This window comes from Arvicola amphibius, chromosome 12 (assembly GCF_903992535.2).
Source record: "Arvicola amphibius chromosome 12, mArvAmp1.2, whole genome shotgun sequence".
NCBI lineage: Eukaryota > Metazoa > Chordata > Mammalia > Rodentia > Cricetidae > Arvicola > Arvicola amphibius.
In genome coordinates this window covers 105185943-105208838 of record NC_052058.2, presented here as the reverse complement: position 1 = coordinate 105208838, position 22896 = coordinate 105185943, and the positions used below count along the sequence as shown (strand labels likewise).

General features: G+C 39.4%; 1 protein-coding gene across 1 annotated transcript in view; it reads right to left on the bottom strand.

Annotated features, from left to right (window-relative positions):
• The window catches only part of Cntnap5 (contactin associated protein family member 5), a 954245-nt gene that overhangs the window by 140280 nt on the left and 791069 nt on the right, over positions 1-22896 (bottom strand). Inside the window, 4 exon segments of the mRNA XM_042054039.1 lie at positions 8861-8924; positions 8926-9101; positions 19148-19250; positions 19253-19349. Of these exon segments, the coding sequence (XP_041909973.1) occupies positions 8861-8924; positions 8926-9101; positions 19148-19250; positions 19253-19349 (440 nt within the window).

The following is a 22896-nucleotide window of genomic DNA, read 5'->3' as shown; positions in this document are numbered from 1 at the left end:
GATTGATGTTACACATTATTCTCCATTTGGAAAGTTTAAAATACATTTTCTTTCAGTGGATACCTTCTCCTGAGCCTGTTGGGCTTTGGCACATGTCGGAGAGAAACCCAAACATGCTATTGTCCATATGCTACAATGTTTTGGCATTTTTGGCTTGCCTAGCCAAATTAAAACAGATAATGCTCCATGCTTTAATGGTAATGCCTTTGTAGACTTTCTTCAAACCTGGAAAATTTCTCATTCCTCTGGCATTCCATATAATACAAGGGAACAGGCCTTCATGGAAAGGTACAATCAAACACTCAAGTCTCAACTAGAAAAGCAAAAAATGGGAGTCCCTACAACTACATGATCAATTGAGAAAGGCGTTATTGACCCTAAATATTCTAAATTTCTCTAGAGAATATCAATAACTGACTCATTTTCAAAAAACATTGGCTTTCATCAGTCACCTACAGTTCTATCTGGGTCTATTGGAAGGACCCCCTTGACTGGGGCCTGAAGAGAACCAGACCCACTCCTCACTGAAGGAAGACATTCTGGATGTGTCTTTCCTCAAAATGAAAAGAGGGTCCATCTAGGTGCTGGCTAGAAATCTTAAATATTTACCCCACCAAGAGGATAATGATAGCCGGGCGTGGTGGCGCACGCCTTTAATCCAGCACTCGAGAGGCAGAGGCAGGCAGATCTCTGTGAGTTCGAGGCCAGCCTGGTCTACAAGAGCTAGTTCCAGGACAGGCTCTAAAAAAGCTGCAGAGAAACCCTGTCTCGAAAAAACCAAAAAAAAGAAAAAAGAAAAAAAAAAAGAGGATAATGATAATGATGTTTCCAGGGAGTGGCCCACCATTGAGGAGTGCTTTTCTGATTTTTTTCCCCAGAAACAATTGAAGACATGGATGCTGTCACTCATCCCAATGAGACCTAGAGAGAGATGGTGAGACTTTTAGGACAACCCCCATGTGGGTGGGCTTATTTATTTATACCCTGCTTCCTTTCCCTGCTCAGACCCTTCCTTTTCCTTGACAACCCACTGTGAATGGGCTTTCATAGATTCTTAACCCTGCTTTTTTTCCCGTTTGGACCTTTCCTTTTTCTTATTCACCTTCTTACTGTTGGTCCTTGTGTGTTTAATAAGATCACACAATTTACTAACTAATGATTGGAGGCAGATGGATTATATCAGGTCAAGGTATACTATCATAGGCTGGCCACTCAGGAGTCTGGGTCCCTTATAAGACTGTACAAATGGTAATCATCATATAAATGCCCTTCTTCTACCCTCCACTTGACCAGTGATGGGTAAGATCTCAGTCAGGCTGGGACAATATAAGAACAGGTCATATGAGTGGGTTTTCATAATGAGGTATAAGGTACTCAATGACTTCTTGATATAAGATACATAGTATTCAGTGATGGGGTAAGATCTCTATATTGGAGATGAACTGAAAACAAGGACCATGTCTTCCACGTCATGGACAAAATGAAAGAGAGAGATTTTGGCCTCATGAGGCCTGGGCATGAGGCCCAGTGTAATTTCCTGAGCCTAACTTGAGTTGGCATGAGGCCTAGTGTAACTTCCTGAGCCTAACTAGAGTTTGGAGACCCTGTAAGTCTGGTACACAACCTAGACCCACCTCAGCCCAACCACCTCTAGCATGGCAGAATATTATTGGCCCTTGTTACTTTCTCTGCTTCAACCCATTTCAGGCTGTTCCATACCCATTTCAACTCTATACAAGTTCCCTGCTTGATACCCATTAAATGAGATCCTGCTTTGACAGACTCTCAATTCAGTGGCTGTGTTTCTCCCTGGTGGCCAAGGAAGGGGTTGGCTTGGGTTGTTCAACACTCACCATCCCACTCACCCCAGAGAGAGTTGGGCAGTTCTGGCTCTCCCTCCCCGCCTTCTGTCAGAAAACTCGGCATGTTGTCTTTGTTGGGTTTTTGTTACCTTGACACAAGTCAGGGTAAACCAGGAAGAGGGAACTTAAATTGAGAAAATTGGCCGGGCGGTGGTGGCACACGCCTTTAAATCCCAGCACTCGGGAGGCAGAGGGCAGGTGGATCTCTGAGTTTCCAGACCAGCATGGTCTACAAGAGCTAGTTCCAGGACAGGCTCCAAAGCTACAGAGAAACCCTGTCTCAAAAAAACAATAAATAAATAAATAAATAAATAAATAAATAAATAAATAAAGAGAGAAAATTTTCCTATCAGATTGGCCTGTAGGGAAGTCTGTAGAGGTCATTTTCTTAATTAATGATTGACATAGGAGATCTAAGTCTACTCTGGGCAGTGATAACCACTGTACAAGTGCTCCTGGACTTGTACTTGTACTTGTACTTGGACTTGGACTGAGCAAGTCATGGGAAGCAAACACAGTACAGAATGTCCCTCTTGGTCTCTGCTTAGTTCCTGTCTCTAGGTCTATGCTTGGGTTACAGCCTTGTCTCCTGATGATGGACTATGACCTGTAAACCAGATAAATCCTCTCCATCCCAAGTTATCATAACAGTTATCATAACAGAAGAGAAAAACCTGAAACAGAAGTTGGGAGCAGTTTCATAGTATGCTGCTGCATAGACATGAATGTACTGCTTTAGAGAGGACTGTGGAATGTATTTGGTACTTTGGGCGGTTTTCTTTTTGACACTGTGTGCTCAGAGTCTACTGGGGTATTCTGTAAAAATTTGAAACATAACATTGAGAGCAAAGAAGATGATGGAAGCCTAACTTGTTAAGTTTCAGGTTGGAAAATAGACTCTATCAGGATTGTTTGTGTGATATTTTATATTTACAGTCTTGATATTATGAAGTGGCAGTCCAACCTGTGCTAGTTAAATCCACATAAAATCTGAGAGGCTTGGAAAAGAATTCTAGAAGTCAAAAACAAAGTATAGCCTCATATTATTTTTCCCTAATGGGTTTTTGCTTGCTGGCGGCATGTTGCAGCTCTTCTAAGAGAGGCCTTCCTGATTCAGCTGTAGCAGAAAAAAACCCACGCTTTTGAAATGACTTCCTGGGCTGTGGCTGCCAGCATAAACTTTGATTCTTTCTGGAGGTCTGGTTATGAAACATTTAAACGAGATTTGTGAGCAGAGTGCTACAACTTGCTTAACGGCAACACAGACCTGCTGCAACCCAATCCTGAATCTGGGGTGGAGAGAATGGCTCTCAGAGGCAATAGATGTACCTCCTCCTACAAGTTGGACTGGGCTGAGCCAAAAGGCAAAGCAAGCCTTAGTCATAGTAATGTCGCTTAGCTTTTAAAGAAGCATTTCTGGTCAGAAGGAAATTACAGATACCCAGTGAAGACAGATTCAGATTTTTAAAAAAAAAGTCCCTAAATGGGTCACAGTGTTTGGGTAAATGTACATAGGCTTGATTACACAAAAAAAGTTATACTTATAAAAAGAAGTAAATTTTTTTAAAAAAATAAAAAGTCTTTAAAAAAGACAAAATACAGACAGTCATAGATTAAAAGGAATAAAGAAAAATAAGCCATGTAAAGATAGAAAATCCAGACAGACAGTCTGGATTATGAATTTTATTGGGTTTTCTTTGATTTTTTTGACTGTGAAGGAGCTGAGTAACCAACTCCTTTAGAAGTATCATGACTTTAGAATTTGGGTCTAAGGATATGTTGCTTGGAAAGAGTTTCTTCTTTTGTTTCCACAGAAGATGAGAACCCTATGGATTTCTTCCAGACTAATGTGATTTGAAGGATCAAGACCCCCTGAAAAGTTTGCTGTGACACCCCAAAAATTACTTTGACCAGCAAAACTCAGGTAACAGTTTGGAGAGAATTACACCCATATTCCTAATATTGTCTATAAATGTTAGTTTACATTTAAAAGGGGATATGACATAGATATGAATAATTTACATTGGTATGGATCTTGGTTTATTTATACAAATTTAAAGTTAATTTTATCATATGTGTATTTTTGCTCTTGATTAAGGTATTGCGTGTGTAGCTCATTTTAAAATTTAATACATGAGAAATAAAGGTTAATAGAAAGTTATCTATAATAGTCAAGCTTGTAGCCATGTTAGGTTTTCTAGATATATAGAGGATATATTTCAGTTAGATATGTATTCTGCAAAATCTTTCAGAGCCTTCAAATATGGCTTTACAATGCTTTAAGAGCTTAAGACTTTCATGACCATGAGACACATCTGCTCCTGGAAACCGCAAGCTACATCAAGTGGAAGATGGGCATCAAAGACTCTTATTATGAAGTTTGTAACCATTTGGGCAAGAAACTGTTCTTGCCTGGATTGCTTGATGTTATGCTGTATGAGTTGGACATGTAGGACCCACAGAGAAATGACTGCTTAATTTGCCTAAAAGTGAGATGGTCCTTTGGGATTCCTGCTTTATGAGAGAGTATGCCAGACATTCTGCAGCACACAGAAGAAAGCAACTGATGGACTTTGCCACTACAAGGCAAAGCAGATTTTCAAATTTCCTGCTTTAATGGAAATGGTCTGAAGATACTATGGGCCTGTAGGCTTAAGATGAATGCCCCAATGATACAGAAAATTTTGGGTGACTATCCAGGCAGCAGATGTATCTGTCAGTGCCAGAGTTTTTGGAAGTTTCTTACAATGAACTTCCTGTTTACATGGGTAAATTATATTCTTCTGGAGTCTTTGATGGAGTTGCAGAATAAATAGTTATAATTATAATTTTCCTTAGTTATGATATAAGATAAAGTAGATATAAATATTGTAACTGTAAATTTGCTTAATACTTGTTTTGTTATATATAATTTTACTATGTTAAAATTAAAACCTTCTCTTTTATTTAAACAGAAAAAGGGAGGTATGTGGGATTCCCCTCTGAATGCAGTAAATACCATTGGTTAATAAAGAACCTGTCTAGGAGGCCTGTGCAACACAGAATATAGGTAGGCAGGGAAAACTAAACTGAATGCTAAGAGAAAGAATGCAGAGTCAGGAGAAGCCATGTAACCCCACCAGAGACAGACGCTACACACCTTTACTCAGTAAGCCACAGCCTTGTGGCAATATTCAAGATTAATGGAGATGGGTTAATTTAAGATATGAGTTAGCCAGAAATATTTTTAAACTACTGGCCAAACAGTATTGCAGATAATATGGTTTCTTCTGTGTGATTATGTCAGGGCTGAGCAGCCAGGAATGAGCAAGCAGACTCCCACAACACAGTCTCTGAAGGTGAAAGGTATGATTCACTGAGAAAACAGATGCTGCTCCGTTGAGCTGAGGAATCAGCTGTAATTGATAAGAGACCAACATCACTATGGCAAAATTTTTTGGGAGCTATTTACTCAGGTTAGCACACAAGCTGTAGGCCAGAGAGGCCACACTACATTTCAAGCTGGCACAAAACTTGGTATTATCTAAGAATCTTCCAAATGGTTCTATTTTGGTGGGTGTGAAACTGCAGAATTGAAGTTGTCATAGAGAGAAGCTGAAGCATGGCACCATGAAAGGCCATTGATGAAGGTATATCTTCAGGTACAGCATAAACCCCAGTTTTAGAGGGGTTATGGGAGAACTGGAACTTTGGTACCATATGGTAATGTCATAGTAGCCAAAGGGAGGTCAACAGTCATTGGTGAAGAAAGAGACCCTATCATATTAGTGATGTCCCAGGACTGTGGGACAAACAAACAAGGTAAGCAGCAGTTGTGGGGTAGAGCTGGCCCTGACTGTAGAAGAGGAGCATGTGTACTAGAAATAAGAGAACCGGAAGAATAGAGGCTGGCGAAGTCCTTAGGAGGTCCGATCATGACTAAGTACTGGTGCCAAGCACTGAGCTTCTTACACTGGTTACATTAGTTTTACTTTAGCTTGGTTTGTAACTGGGCTCTGTTTCCCCCTCTTCAAATAAGAAAGGATGTTACTTATTTTTTATTTTAGAGAAACAAATACTTCAGAGACTAGAACAAATACTAGAGAGACCTTCAGATATTTAAGGAGACTAAACTTTTGAAACTGTTTAAATTTTAAAAACTGTGGGACTTGTAAAAATTGGAATACAAGAGCGAGTTCCAGGAGAGCTAGGATTGGTTAGACAGAGACACCCTGTCTCAAAAATACCCCACCCAAAAAATTTGGAATGTTTTATATTGTTATATTGATATTCTGATATTAATATGAGATCATAGAGGCAAACAAGAAAGGAAAGGTTTTGGTTTAATAGTAATATATTGGTGTGTCAAGTTGACAAGGGGCATTGTCCTTGTTTAGGTTGTTAACTTGACACAAGGCAGGGGAATCAGGGAAGAAGGAAATTAGTTAAGAAAATGCCTTCATCAAATTGGTCTAGAGGCAAGTCTGAGTGGACATTTTCTTTATTAATGATTAATTGGGGTGGGATAGTGCAGCCCACTCTGGGCAGTGAATCCCCTAGGCAATTGGTCCTGGGTTTGGCAAGGAAACAGTCTGAGCAAGCCAAGAGGAGTAAGATAGTAAGCAGCATTTCTTTATAGATTTTTATTTCATTTCCTGCCTCCAAGTTCTGCCATGGGTTCTTGTTTTGCCTTCCCCTGAAATTGTGCTGTGACTGTAAGCCAAACAAACACTTTCTTTCCCTAGTAATTTTTGGTCAAGGCATTTTTTATAGCAATAGAAAGCAAACTGAAACACACATCAAATGTATTTTTACCACACCTCCTCTAACCCCTTCCATCCACATATATTCCCTCTTACTACATGTTATTTACTTATTTATCACCCTTTGAGTATAATTAGTTGTGTTTTTATTGGCAATGCATGTAAGACCATCTGAGATAGCATGGACACAGGAACAGTGGTCATAACCCTAAAGAAAACCACTCTTCCTCAACTAATCAGCTAATCAACTGTCAATAGGTTGTCCAGCTAGAGGCCATGGAGTCCTCCAAATCCATGTGGAATATTGACCATATTGATCTTTTGCAGGCCATGTGCAAGTAGCTACATCTACAAAAGTTTAGGGCTACCAAGATGGCTCAGTGGGTAAAAGCACTTTTAACCCCACCTGAGGAACTGAGTTTGACCCATGAACCCACATGGTATAAGAAGAGGACAAGTGTCACAAGTTTTTCCCTAACCGCCCCATATGCATTGTAGCACATGAAGTCCCTCAACAAAATAAATAAAAATAATAGAAAAAGTTTTGTCTTCAGTAACAGGCTATTGGTTGTGGGTTATTTAATTATTCAAGCTCTGATTCTTGACTTAATACCCTGTTGGTCCTAAGTTTGTTCCAGTGTTTGTTTTTCCTAGGAGTTCATTATGTTTCCTGGAAATACAAGCAAATAATCCCAAGTAGTTGAAGAAAAGCACAGAATGAATGAGAGGAGAAACTAAGTTATAGAACCCTTCAAGAAAAACACTGGGTGCTTTTTTTTCTTTAATTTCCAGATTAAGTTAGACTAAATAATGATTGCTTGATGGAAGAGCTTGAAAATGTATTTAAAGGCTGAAGAGATGGCTCTGTTTTTCTAGTGCTTACAGTTTTATTCTTAACACCCATGTTAAAAATAGTAACTAGTGTTGGCTGCAATTTCAATTCTGGAGAGACAGCCTGGCAGATCCCTATAGCTTGCTTGCCAGTCAGTCCATTGGAGAGCCTAGACCACTGAGAGATTCTGCCTCAAAATACAGGGTAGATGTCACCTGAGGAACACATACCCACTTTTTTATAGTCTGTACTGGCATATACATTCCTCATACATAGAAACATACACACACACACACACACACACACTCACACACCAAAAGAGAGTGTCTTCATGAATAGATAAGTGCCATGTAGAATGACATTGTTTATATTGGGTGCACAGCAAACTTTCTTTTTTGGAAACAAAGTTTAAAAAAAACTATAATTTTTTATAGTGAATACATTTTATATTCTTCACATGTATACTTTCAAAAAAATTAAAGATAGCCCAAGTGATTCTATAGCTTATTTTGTACTCAACTCTGTGGTCCTTTTTACATTTTCTATTGAGGTACCAGAACTAGAAATGTTAGTAAGTGATCGCATTTCGAGTTTCCAGCTATTTCTTTAGGTCTGGATGATGTGCCCATTTTCAACTAGACCAAGCACAATTGCACTGCCAGCAAGCAAGCAAGTGGAATGCTAAGGGAGAGGATATGATTATTTTGATGATCTAAGCAGAGATTAACATGTGAGAACTTGAGAGTAAACAGCCAGAGCACTACTTGTGGGCATGGAGAATATTGCTTTGACCATTGCCTCACATAGAAGCAATGATAATATATTTGGGTGGAAATGTCACTCCCAGCCCCTGGCATCCATATACCCGAAGAGTCTGTAATGTTTAGTTGAAGGCATCACCCCAGACCCTGGCATCTAGATATCCATAGAGTCTGGAATGTAAGGGTGGAAGTTCCCTTGGGAGTTACCTCAGTTCAGACTCTGCCCCCAAGAAAGCCTGCCAAATGATGACCCCCGCCAGAGATGCTCAAGAACATTCCTATAGGCTATTTAAATTGCTCCCCAGAGAACAAATATGTGGTTTTCTGATCTTCCTTTCCTATCTCCTCTCGGGGTGGGGGGGGGGGGGGGGGGGATGGAAGGTAACCTGAGAACATTTGTATCCATTAAACCTGGGCCTTTTCTAATATGGTTTGATTTAGTCTGATTCAGATTATTGTGTCAGCAGAAGGCTTATTGGCTTATTGGGGTGTAGAAAACATTTTGGTATAGATTTCCCAAAGGCTTTGGTACCATTGGTTTTCCCATGCCACGTGGGTATTAGAGTATCACATACATGGACATACAGAAGTGTTGGGATTACTGGCCATGGAGTGCAGATGCTACCGAACTGGACACAGTAGCGGCATGCATACCCAGCTTACCTTTCCTGCAAAAAGGTCCTTCATATGGTGAGGTAGTGCAGTCACAAGAGTAGCCACTGTGCTTTTACCACACACTTGCCACCATTGTGGCAGTTGCTTCCATAGCTGCTGCAGTGACCTGGGCAGCCAGGTCTGACTCCAGACGTGACCTTTGCCCTCTCTTCCAGGTCCACTTTCTGCCCATTCAAGTGTAAAGAGCGGATGCATCCAAGAAACCCCTTCTGTCTTGATGATGTCCCTCCTAGGGGTAACAAATAAGAAGGAAAACATGAAAGAAAGGTGCCTTTGCTGTATTTCGTAGATGTGACTAGTGGATCACAGAACCTCTGGCCTGTTCCCTCTTTCAGAAATCAGACCGCTTCCTGCTGTGGGGTCTCTCTTTGGGCACAATGGGGAGAGCCTGCTGTGACAGTCCAGCTCTACACAGCTTTGTAGTTGCAAAGAAGGCCTGCCTCTTCCCTATTGTCATGAACCTAGAGGGCCTTGAGTTAAAGCTGGATGCTAATGATGGGCATTTAGCATGGAGATTGGGGGCTTTTGGTGGGGGACATATGACCGGCTTCTTGAAAACCTGTAACATCGAGACGCCTTCTTTTTGCTCTTTAAACCTAAAAGTTCCTCACTGTCATTTCAGACCTGTTGGGCTTTTGTGGTCTTGATGCTATTTACACTCTGAGGAAGCTCATCTACAGGGTAATTTCATCTGTAATGAAATTTACAGGGTCTGTAATTTGACCTTCCTTCCTTCTGTTGACCTGTAACATTGTATTTTGTAAGAGTAATATCTTTTTCTTAACACTTAACTGAGTTGTCAGGGCTGCTTATCTTTTCTTTAAGATCTGTGAGAGAAAGGAATTTAGAGAATCTTGAAGTCAGGGCTGTGGCTGTAATCTAGTTGGTAGAGTACTAGCCTGGCATGCATAAAGCCCTGAGTTCCATCTCCAGTACCACTGAATAAAGCAAGCAACTCGGTGCACATCAATAATCTCAGCACTAAAGATGTGAAGGCTGGAGGATCAGAAGTTCAAGGTCATCTTTGCCTATAAACCATGTTCAAGGCCAGTTTAGGAAACACGAGACCCTGTTTCAAAGGAAAACATTCCCAGAGAGAGAGCAAGACTAAGAGAGAGATATACCTCTTTTTAGATGCTTAAGAATTGAAGTTTACATGACCATGATCTCTGCATATAAATAAAATATGGATTTTTTGATTGCAGCCTATGGTATGTTTTATCTGACATAAAAAGGGATATAGTCAGATTGTGCTTCCTGGCAAATTTCAAAGAGAGCTGTCAGGTGCACAAAAGAGACAAAACTGCAACATGTTCCTTTATGCTTATGCAATACAGGGCTACACACTGGAAGAGGGAAAGACAGGTACTGGGGGCTCACCACCATGTCCTTCACCATACTGAGCACTGAATTCTTTAAATTTCAGCTGTTCCATCTCTCATTCCATGTCTTTATAGTAAAGTTTACTATACACCACAGAGTATAGTGTGTGTTCAGTTACTGCTGTCCTCTGGGCACTTCTCTTGAGTCTTCACCTACTGCCTAGACTCAGTAGGTACATTATGTATTATCTGTTTATTGATCTGAGAGTTTATCTATAAAATGCTATTTGCAGATATGATTGCCTCCACTCAAATTGAGACTTCGGCTGTAATCTGACTCTCAGCAGATAGACATCTGGATGCTGTCAGGAGACAGTTATATACCATCCCTCAAGCATTGAGCATATTTAACTTTCTCGTTGTTTTGTTCACACAGAAATCCAGCTTTTCCCAGATATAAGAAAAATGTGTGCTAAGAGACAATAAGGTGGAAAGTACAGCTAAATCCCATTTGCCTGTATGTATGGTTGCTGAGAATGCTAAGATCCCAGAAGAGTCAGAGGCCCATTCCTCACTATAGAAAACAGGCATTTAGCATCCTACCCTTGAGCGCAGGTTATATTGTAGATGAGTGGAGAGTACATAAAAGTCCTTAAAGTCTGCCTAATGAAACTAATGAAAAATAGAAAGAGGAGCAGGAGGATAAAAGGAAGAAGATGGGGATGAGGAAAAAAGGGGAGAAGGAGGAACAGGAGAAAACACTGAATGTAGAAAATACACATCAATTATATTCTGTGTTTATAGGATGACTTAACTGAGACTCATTCCCCTTAACACTTTATGCTTCAACTCTATTAAATTTGGTCTAGAAAGTAACTAGATCTGTGTGCATGCTTGTCAAAGAAGATAGGATAGGCATTGGAAATTTGCCATTTTGGATAAGAAATATAAATGTAAAACAGGAAATTACTCTGTAAATTGATGCTGGTGAGATGGGTCAGCCAGTAAACTCACAAACATGGAGAACTGCGTTTGATTCTCAGAACCTAGGAAAAACCTGGGTGTTGTGATGCATGCCTATAATCACAGTGATGTAAGATGTGAGATGGAGACAGGAAGAACTCTGGAAAATCACAGCGCAGATGCTTAGAAATATACTTTCCTTATTCCATCTCAGGTATGGTGGTTTGAATGAGAATTGCCTTGTCAAGATCATGTTTGCATACTTGCTCCCCAGTGGGTGGGAACCGTTTGGAAGGATTAGGAGGTATGACCTTGTTGATGAATATGTGTCACTTGAGACTGTCTTTGAGGATTTGAAAGTCCATGCTATCCCCAGGTAGTTCTCTCTGCCTCATGTTTACATAACAAGATGTAAGCTCTCAGATATTTCCTCAGTGCCATGCCTACCTGGTTGCTGTCATATTCCCCATCAGGATTGTCATGTACTCTACCCTTCTGTAACTATGAGCACAAAGTAAGCATTCTCATGGTCATGGTGTCCTGTCACAGCAATAGAAAAGTAACTAAGATACCAGATTACCAGACCAGGAAACACATGAGTCACTGCTTGAGTCCAAAGAATAAAATAGAACATTCCCGTGGCACAAGGCTAGTCTCCTACTCCGAAATAACGAAAAAACTTGAGTTTGCTTCCAATTCTGATAAGAATGCAGGCCATGAGGCCAAACCTCAATTGCACTGTCTTGTCTGTTTCAATTTCAGTGAGTAAGTCTCCTTTAACCACAAGATAAATCAATGGCACATGCAAGCCGGTCACAAAGGAAGGCTCATTATTTCTTTTCTGGGGGTTATGCACAATAAAGAGGGGAGGATTTATGGAGTCTAACACTTGCTCTGTTTCTCCGACTGTAGTCACTCCGTTCGTGGGATCTGAATAACTCTTCTTCTATCTTCTTAGTGTCATTTTTCTCCGAGAAGAGGTGGCGAATGCAAGATCTATTGCAACATTTTTTTGTGTGTGGCTTAGTCAACAAGCTTATAAATGAAGAAGGGGTGACTGGGATAATTTTCTGGTAAAAATGTACTTCTCAATGCAGAGATAAATAAAATGTAGTGTGATTTTTGCCAGACTAGCTGCTCATGCTCTTCCAGATGCTGACAGAGCAAGCCGACACAAGGCATTGGGCAACTACCTTCCACATGAGCTAAATTTGTGCTTTTTTCAGGCTACATTTTGTTTTTTTTTTTTTCAAGGAGAAACATATATAGGACAGGTTCTTTTTAATAATATGGAATGAACAGACTAGGCTACATGTGGAATAATTTTTAAAAAATACATGCACGCAGACACAAACGTGTATACATCCACGTACTCACATATAGACAAATAGCCATAAACATACACAAACATACATCTACACACACATGCACATGATACACAGAGACAACACAAGCACACATGCACACTCACATGTACTCACAGAGCCAACACAAACATGCACACAGAAACAAACACAAATACATGTAATATCATTCATGTACATGCACACACAGAGGTACATGTAACACCATCTTAAGGGCCCAGTGTTGCAAGAGTCTGTTCTATCCTTCTACCATGTGGGTTCTGAGGACTAAACTCAGGTTTGTCAGATTGTTCAGGCTTGCCAGACATAGACCTCTATCCTGCTGAGGCATGGTTTCTTTCAAAAGTTTGCCAATTGGTTAAAAGGAAAAAAATACTTGCAAAATTCAAATATGTTTTTCATTCATGAGAAATCAGATGATCATGGCCCGGCTCTCTTGCCTTGCTTCTTTACCAGACTCCACCCTATATAGCAAGGTTCGAAGTTACTTCACTGTTCCTTTGCATAGACATATTTCAGCCGGCATTCTATACACTTTCCACTTTGCATTTCTGAATCTTGACTTATGTACAGTTGTTTGGTAGCTATTTTTCCAAATAATAACATTCCTTCCTAGAGAGGCTCATTAAGAAAGACCTGTGACATACACAAAACTTGCACCATTCACAAGTCTTTTCTAAAAATTATATATAACTATTTTTGTTTTGTTTTATTAATTTTTTTATTCATTGGGGGCTTCCTACCAGCTCCCAAATAAATACATGGAGACTTATTCTTACTTATGAAAGCCCAGCTTTAGCTTGGCTTTTCTAGCCAACATTTTAACTTAAATTGTCCCATTTCTTTTTAACTATGTTTTTTACCTTTCTTTATTTTATACATTTTTTTCCTTCTAACTCTGTAGTTGACTATGTGCTCCAGTTACTCTCCCCAGGCATCTTTTCCTTCTCCTTTGTCATTCATCCTATTAATCGCTTGAGTCCAGATTTCTCTTCTTTTTTATTCTCCCTATCTGGCATCCTTGCCTATCCTTTCTCCTGTCTAGCTATTGGCTATTCAGTTCTTTATTTGAACAATCAAGTGTTTTAGGCAGGAAAAATAACACAGCTTTACAGATTAAAATAATGCAACATAAAAGAATATACCACATCGTTGCATAAGTAAACAAATACTCCACAAAATAAACAAATGGAACAATCTTAACTTGATGTTCCAGAACAATTATATGAGTCATAACAATAGCTGGAATAACAATATATGCTTTAACATTCCCCCAACATTCCTGTAAGTGGTTCCGGAATCTTGAGGGATACTTTTGTGAGTTATTTTTCAGGACAGACTGAGCTGTCAATGTGCCAGCTACCTGAGCCGCCAAAATTCTGTGAGCAAGCCTCATCTGTAATCATACAGAAATCATTAAATTCCAGCATAAGCTGTCATCAGTGTTTTTGATCTTGGCCATTCTTACAGGTGTATATGGAATCTCAGAGTTGTTTTGATTTGCATTTCTCTGATAACTAAGGATGTTGAATATTTCCTTAAGTGTCTTTCAGTCATTTTAGATTCCTCTGTTGAGAGTTCTCTATTTATGGCTGTACTCCATTTTTATTGGATTATTTGTTCTTTTGATGACAAATTTCTTGACTTCTTTGTATATTTTGGAGATCAGACCTCTGTTTAATGTGGGGTTAGTGAAGATCTTTTCCCATTCTGTAAGCTGTCATTTTGTCTTGTTGCCCATGTCCTTTGCTTTACAAAACCTTTTCAGTTTTTGGAGGTCCCATTTATTAATTGTTTCTCTCAGTGTCTGTGATACTGGGGTGATATTTAGGAAGTGGTCCCTTGTGCCAATGCATTCAAGTGTACTTCACACTTTCTATAAGGTTCAGTGTGGCTGGCTTTATGTTGCAGTCTTTGATCTTGTTGAACTTTAGTTTTGTGCATGGTGATAGATATGAGTCTATTTTCTTTCTTGTATGTGTTGATGTCAGAAAATTAGGAAACAACTTTCCTCAAGACCTAGCAATACCATCTTTGGATATATATCCAAAGGATGCTCAATTATGCCACAAGGACATGTACTCAACTATAACTATGTTCATAGCAGTATTGTTTGTCATAGCCAGAACCTGGAAACAACCTAAATGCCTTTTGACTGAAGAATGGATAAGGAAAATGTGGTATATTTATACAATGGAGTACTACACAGCAGGAAAAAATAATGACATCTTGAATTTTGCAAATGGATGAAGCTAGAAAACATCAATTTAAATGAGGTAACAACCCAGACCCAGAAAAACCATTATCACATGTACTCACTCATCAGTGGTTTTTAAACATAAATCAAAGAAAACCAGCCTACAAATACAATCCCAAAGAACATAGACAACAATGAAGACCCTAAGAGAGATATACATAGATCTTATCTACATGGGTCATAGAAAAAGACAAGATCTCCTGAGTAAATTGGGAGCATGGGGACCTTGGGAAAGGGTTGAAAGGGATGGGAGAAGCAGGGAGAGGAGCAGAGAAAAATGTGGAGCTCAGTAAAAATCAATAAACAAAAAGAATCAGTAAACTCATTGTCTCAGTAAACTAGACTTTAGTGGAAATGCTTCTTTTGTTTGTAATTTATTCTTGATACCAACCTCTTGCCTCTACATTTATGTGTGATCACATACATATATGCTGACACATATGCAAACATGCATACAAACCACACACATATATGCATACATAAAACCTCACAAAGTAGAAATAATGAAATTGTCTAAAGTCCCAAGGGTGAGATTGCACCTCAGCTACACATTACATATTTAAAGCTACATTCTATAAAATTTCTTGTATTCTACTAAATCAATGCAGTGGACACCATAGCCTTGTTGCAGATATCCCTTACTCTCATGGTCACAAAACAGTGTTGAGTTACAATATTGATTCTGGGAATCCATCAAGCAATGAGTGACTACTGATCAGCACTTTTCATGCTATCACACTGAAATTACCAGGGCAGTGCCAGAAGATACATCCTGTCTTGTAAGATTCAGTCTGTGTTTGGCACACAGAAAGAACTCATGATCACAGCAAAAGACCAGTGATCAAAATGCTGCTAGACACTCTACTCTGAGTTAAAAATTCTCCCAGGGCTAAAGGTAGCTGGACAGGTATATCCATACTGACACTTTAAAAATGCCCTCCTAAACCTATCCTAGTCAAGACACATACTCCAAAATGGCATCTTTTGCTACCTTTGAAAGACAAACATGCAATGTCTCCACATTTCTGAGTTATAGAGGACACAGTTCTTCATTTGGACTAATATAACTGTGATGGCTAGTTTTGCTAATTTGATACAATATAGAATCACCTGTTGCAAGATTCTCAATGAGACTGCCTTGATTAGCCTGGCCTTTGGGCATGACTTTGGGTATCTTGACTAAGTTAATTCATGTGTTAGGACCTAACATAAAAGTAGGTAGCACTATCTTTTGGTTTTCGGTCCTGGACAATATAAAAGAGAAGAAAGTGAACTGAGAGTACCCATGCATGTATTCATTCTCTCTGTGTTCTTGACTGTGGATGTGAAGAGCTGTTTTGAGTTTTTGCCTCTACTTTTCCTAGTGATGGATTCTACCCTGGAACTGTACACTGAAGAAGCCCTTTCATCCCTGATGCTTTTATTGGGACATTTTATGACAGCAAATGGATAGGAAATGAGGGGGAGGGGAATAAGTAAGAAAAACGTTCATTCATTCATTCATTCCACAGATGAATTACACAAAGATGCAGTTGTTTGTTGTTCAACTGCCTTTGACTGGATAACATCTGCAAACATACCCGTCACTGAACACTAAACAGTGAGGCATAAGTCAGCAGACAAAGATGGCCTTTAACAGCAGTTTCCCCCTTTTTGGTTTCATGGAGATAAACTCAAAGAAAGCACAGTAATTACTAAGATGGGACTCACTGGAGGGAACAATAACAGAACTGAGCATGCTCATTAGACTGACCTTGGCTACAACTCTGTCAAGGTGTCTCATCCAGTCCTATTAACATGCTTGCACAACTCAGTGTTTTGTGATCAATTTAAACGTTTAGTGAACTTGGCACAAAACACTGCTGCTTTTCTTCCCTTTTAAGTTACTCAAAGTTCACCTCATCTTTTTTCTTGGGATAGTCAGGTAGCTATGATGGCATAAAAAATAATCCTCCTCCTTTAGTTTCAGAAAGAAAGATTCAAAAATACTGCCTAAAGATAAATTAGAATTTCACATTGAGTATAATTTATAAGGAGGCAGAGGCAAGTGGATCTCTGTGAGTTCGAGGCCAGCCTGGTCTACAAGAGCTACTTCCAGGACAGGCTTTAAAAAAAGCTACAGAGAAACCCTGTCTCGAAAAACCAAAAAAAGAAAAAAGAAAAAATAATTATAAAATACTTGAACTGATTCCACCAAAAAAGATAATAAATCTTGATCAGTAGCAAACTTCTTCCAAGAATAAAATGTGATGCTTAAGTAGAACTAAAACAGCAAAATAAATTTAATTTTTTTCAGTAGTAAATCATATTACTTACAGGAGTTATTAATTAAGGAAAAGACCTATAATCATTAGAAGGTTTTAAATCACTTGATATTAGATTCTAATGGATGTATAAAACAAAGTTAATGAAGACACATGTATGGTGGGTGATACTATGAAAATCTGATGTTCTCAAGTTCTTGTATCGCTTTTCCTTTAGCAAGTATGTTTTCAGTGGTAATATTTTCAAATTTAGAAATTACATTAGCCCACATATAAAGAAAGCAAATAAAAAATGCACAAGGAATGAAGATGGAATTTCATGCTTCATGGTGAGCTATACAGTGATATATTGTATTGATAGAAAGCAGTATAAAGCTGGTCTTATATCAGTACTAGACTAGCATATCTAAAATATTCCCCATCTTTTCTCTGTCTCTGTCTCTCTCTGTCTCTCTCTGTCTCTCTCTGTCTCTGTCTCTGTCTCTCTCATACACATACACAAACACACACACACAGAGACTCATACATATACAGGCATGCATACATACATACATACACACAAGGTGCATACCCACACTTACATACACACACACACACACACACACACACACACACACACATACACACAAGCACCCTAAAAAGCAGTGACTATTCTTAGTTCATATTTCTATACCCACTATCAGAGAAGAAATGCTTGAATAGAATTAGTTTCTCTGTGACTATTGATGGGAGAAATGAGGAAGGGAAAAGGGAGGAAGAATGGGGAAAAAAAAGAAGGAACAAACTCAGTCCATGACTTCTGAATCTATCCACTCCCACCACTCAGTGGCCACCTATTCAGAGATAATTCGTTGCTAATACTGCATCTCACTCGGGGAATGAGAACCACCTTACCTTAGTTAGTTTTTCTATTGCTGTGACCAAAAGCATCTTGGAGAGTGTAGTGAGGAGCTGTGGGCTGCGTTCCCACCACCCGGCTTTCTGCCTCCTGGCTAGCTTATGCCCCGAAATAACAACACACAAACTGTATTCTTTTAAATACTGCCTGGCCCATTATTTTCAGCCTCTTACTCACATCTTGCTTTAACCCATTTATAATAATCTGTGTAACACCACAAAGTGGTGTCTTACCGGGAAATATTCAGCTGGCTTCATGGCATCTGGCATCTCTCTGAGGAGAGGCACGGCGGTCTGACTAACTTAGGAGAGGCATGGCATCTGACTGAGCCATCTACCTCACTTCCTTCTTCCTGTTCTGTCTACTCCACCCACCTAAGGGCTGGCCAAGGCAGTTTCTTTATTAAAACAGAAGACCCTCCCACATCAGGAGAGGAAAGGATTTATTTTGCTTACACCAATATCACAGCTCATCATCAAAGGATGTCAGGTGAAGAACTCAGCAAGGGAGGGGTATGGAGACAGGAGCTAAAGCAGAGGCTGCCAAGAGGCATGCTATACATGGCTTGCTCTGCCTGAAGTCTTATAGAATCCAGGACAAGCAGCCCATGGTGGCATCATGCATAATAGCTGGTCCCCCTCACAGAAACCACTAATTAAGAATACATTCTACAGACTTCCCTAATGACCAAATATATGGAGACATTTTCTCAACTGAGAGTCCCTCTTTTAAGTATCTAGCTGGTGTCACACTGACATAAAGCCAGTCAGCACACTTTCTAGATTTTACTCCTGAAAACTGAACTTCTTTGGGTTAGTCAAACTTTTTGATCACACTGTTAACAATAGTTATTAGGATTTGGGGATCATTAAGAAGAATGATGGACTAGATTCTAAATGCCTATGCTGTAAATTTTTACTACAATAAGTGAAAACATAAAATTCCATAGATGTCTGAACACAATGCATACAAGGAGAAATGGTACCAAAACAGCCTGAGACTGCTCCTAATTTTGTAAAGGAGTAGCACAAACATTATTTTGATGATCTATGAAGCTAGAATAAAACAATTTATAAAATTAAACAAATAGTAAAATAATAATATATGTAGTCTTTTAGTTGTAAAATACTAGGAAGTTTTCTTGAGCTAGGGCGAAAAACTACCTTTTAGGTATTAGTACAAAGTATGCTGTGTGATGTAGTCCTACCTACCAAACACTGGCCTATCAGCTGAAGTCGGGAAATTTGCCTTCCTCTGAGGGTCTCCCTTGGTTTACTTCGAGGAAGATTGTCCCACCTGCAGCGAAGTCTGCCTTGAGGTTCCTTTCCGCTTCGGATAAAATGCCATGGTTGTCATTCAGAGGAGAAGAAGGGGACTGAACGAGGAGTTCAACAGGGCCATTCCCAACACTCAATGGCGAACGTGACATCAGGAAGGAGCGGTAGCCAAACAGAAAAATGGAATGAAAAACATTGTCGGTGTGTTTGCAGGCAACAAAGCCATGTCAGGGATGTTTAGGGAAAATCAATCTCCATCAATGTGGGAGGGCGGGGAAAAGGGACATCTCTGGACTCCTTGGAGTACTTGGATCAAGACCGAGCAGTATCAACCGCTAAGACTAAAGATGCATGTGTTCTATGCCCTGTCCACTTGAGTTTGCTTCCTGGTGCTTCAATCACAGGTAGCAGGAAACTGTGGCATTTGTGTCTGTCTGAATCTCTGCTGAGGCTCTGGGTGTCCTTGGTCTACCCTGGATTTACCTGTGTCCTACTGTTCACAAGGGGCTAGGCAAGGCAACTCCAAGCTGCAAAGAGGAGACCCATGTCTTTAGAACAACAGTACCACTTGCCGGGATATTTAGTCAATGTATGTGATCCAAACACTCCTATTTCCATGCCTGAATAATGCCACAAATCAGGCTGGGAAGCAAATTTTCAATGGGGTAAGAGCATATGCTACTCTTGCAGAGAATCAGCAGCTCCTCAACTCCCAACACTCAGTGGTTTAGCCCATGACTGCCTAAAACTCCCAGCGTCCGGGATATGATTTGCTCTCTGACCTACCACAGGATCCTGAACACATTAGTCCATACCCCAGAGAGAAATATTCATATTTAAATAAAAATGAATCTTTAAAATATTAAGATGGATTTTACTGTCAGTTGCTTGTCCAGTGGAGGAGTAGCTCTTTATAAATAGCACTGCTTTGCTTTTAAAGACTCAGAACCCCACCCTCCATGTTGGATACTGTCCAGAAAACTCTTCCTCTTTTTTTCACAATATATTATGGAAATCAATTGGCAGATATTCATTAATATTAATACTGATAATATTAAAATGATGGTGTCACTGAAGATAGTAATAGTTCTGGTCATTCTGGTGGTGGTATTAACAATAATCATGGAGACTGTGGTGATGTTATTGGTGATGCTATGATAGTAGGGATGAACTCTGGAAGAAGGGATGCTGGAGAGCATGGTGATAGTTCTTCCGATGATGGTGATTTTGGTGGTGATGATAAACATGGTAATTGTAGTGATGGTATTAGCAATGGTCAGGATTGTGAGCTTGATGGTTAACTGTCAACGGGCTTCGGAAGCACCTATGAGAGAAGCCTCTGGACAAGATTATGAGGGCATATCTATATTGATTTCACTGAAGTGAGAAGATCACTGTGAATAACTATCCCTTGGGTAGTAGCCCTGACCTAGACACTGAAAAGAAAGTGAACTGAACAGTTGCATTCTTTTTTTTTTTATTTCCCCTCGGACTTTATTAGGACATTAATGTAGCAGTCAAGAAGAATTGTACTTATGGAAATATTTTAACATTGTGAAGACTAAGGAGGTACAGCAGACTGGATTTCATTTTCTTTTGTTGCTGTTAACAGGTTTGGTAGAATTACGTCTATATTTTTCCTGTCTGCATGTGCTGGCACAGACTTCATGGTGAACAAAGTTTAGCTCCAGCATTTTGACATTGCAGACCATACATACTTATCCAGCACCTTTTTACTTTCCTTTTTAGTGATGCTCAATATTAATGCCTCTCCCTTTGTGAAATTTTGTAAAGGCTTTAGTAAAGGATAAAAATGTGCACAATGGTAGCCTCTCTAAACAAAATAATTCTTTTGGGGAAACAAATCAACATGTTAATCTTGATTAACTATTCAAACTGTCCCTGAAGAAAACTAGGTGCTCATAAATGATGGTTGTATTATTTCCGTATCATGTGATTTTTCCAATTGCAAGTAAATTTTGTTTTTAGTTTTACAAAGCTATTCATTGAAGAATGGGATTGAAATGAACAGATGAGCAATAAAGAATTTAAAAAAACATTCCTGACCCATTTTATGTCTTATCTTTGTCATTTCATTTTTGTTTCTCTTTTATATCCTTCCACCTTTCTCCTTTCTTTCCTCTTTCTCCTCTCCCTCCTCATTTTCTATTTTTGTTGTTGTTGTTGTGTGTGCATATCCAAGTATGTGATATTCACTTGTATGGTGTGTGTTGCACATATTTGTGGGGCATGTGGAGGTTAAAGGCCAATCTTAGATGTCATGACTCAGGTGACATCGACTTTGTTTTTGAAACAGTTTCTTATTTCCCTGAAGCTTACTGATGAGGCTAGGCTGGTTGACAAGCAGGTATCTTTTTCTCAATAGTGGGATATAGCACATGCCACCACACCAGATTTTTTTTACTGTGTGCTCTGAGGGTTAAACTCAAGTACTCAGGATTAAGGCAACTAAGTCATTCTCCCAGCCTGTTTCTGTTTGAGTTGCTCATATACATATGTAATTTTATAAGTATGTTTTACCTAACTATGCCTGTGTAACACATGCAAGTCTGATGTTGACAGAAGCCAGAAGAGGGTGATGGATCCCCTGAAACTGGCATTACAGATGCCTGGAATCACCATATAGGTGCTGGGAACTGAAAATGGACACTTTGTAAGAACAGCAAGTACTATTAGCCATTGAACCATCCATCTCTTTTGCCTCCGTTTCTTTTTCTTTCCTTCTTACCTTCTCCCTTTCTCTCTTTCTCTATATCACTCACTTTCTTTCTTTCTTCCTTTTCATTTGTTAAGACAGTGCTTCTCTGTGTATCCCTGGCTATCCTTGAACTTCTTTGGTAGACCAGACTGGCCTTGAATTCAGAGATGTAATCCTGCTTTTGCCTTCCCACTGCTGGGATTAAAGCCACACACACCACCACTTTTGGATATATTTCTTATTTCTTACTCAGATCAGTAGTTTCATCTTGAAAATCTTATTTCAAAATCAAATATTTATTGAGAGATGACTGGTTCTCTCTCTCTCTCTCTCTCTCTCTCTCTCACACACACACACACACACACAGAGAGAGAGAGAGAGAGAGAGAGAGAGAGAGAGAGAGGGGTCATATATATATGCAGGAAAAGGATTCATGAGAATATTGGGCAAAAATATTAAAGATTTGGGTAAAATTTTCCCTGACAGTCTTAATGATATTAGGTTACCATCAGACAGCATATCTTTGTGGGAGGCTTGATGCTCTGCTGTGCTTACCAAATTCTGTCACCAAGTTGGGTTTCTTGTCTGTGCGAAGGTTGGCTATACCATGCATTACCTATACCATATGATCTGACTGCTGTCTGTCTCCCCAGCTTGTCTGCAAGCTAAAGAGCAGTGACTCACCTTGTGGGTCATAACACTTTAGGGGTTGAATGACCCTTTTACAGGGGTTACACATCAGATATTTACATTATACTTCATAACAATAGTAAAATTACAGGTTTGAAGTAGCAACAAAAATAATTTTATGCTTGGGGGTCACCACAACATGAGGAACTGCATTACAGGGTGAAAGCATTAGAAAGGTTGATAAACAGTGCTGTAGAGGACTTTTTACTTATCTCAGACCCGGCCACTAACACTGCTTGAATAGAACAAGCTCACTTACTTACTACAAGC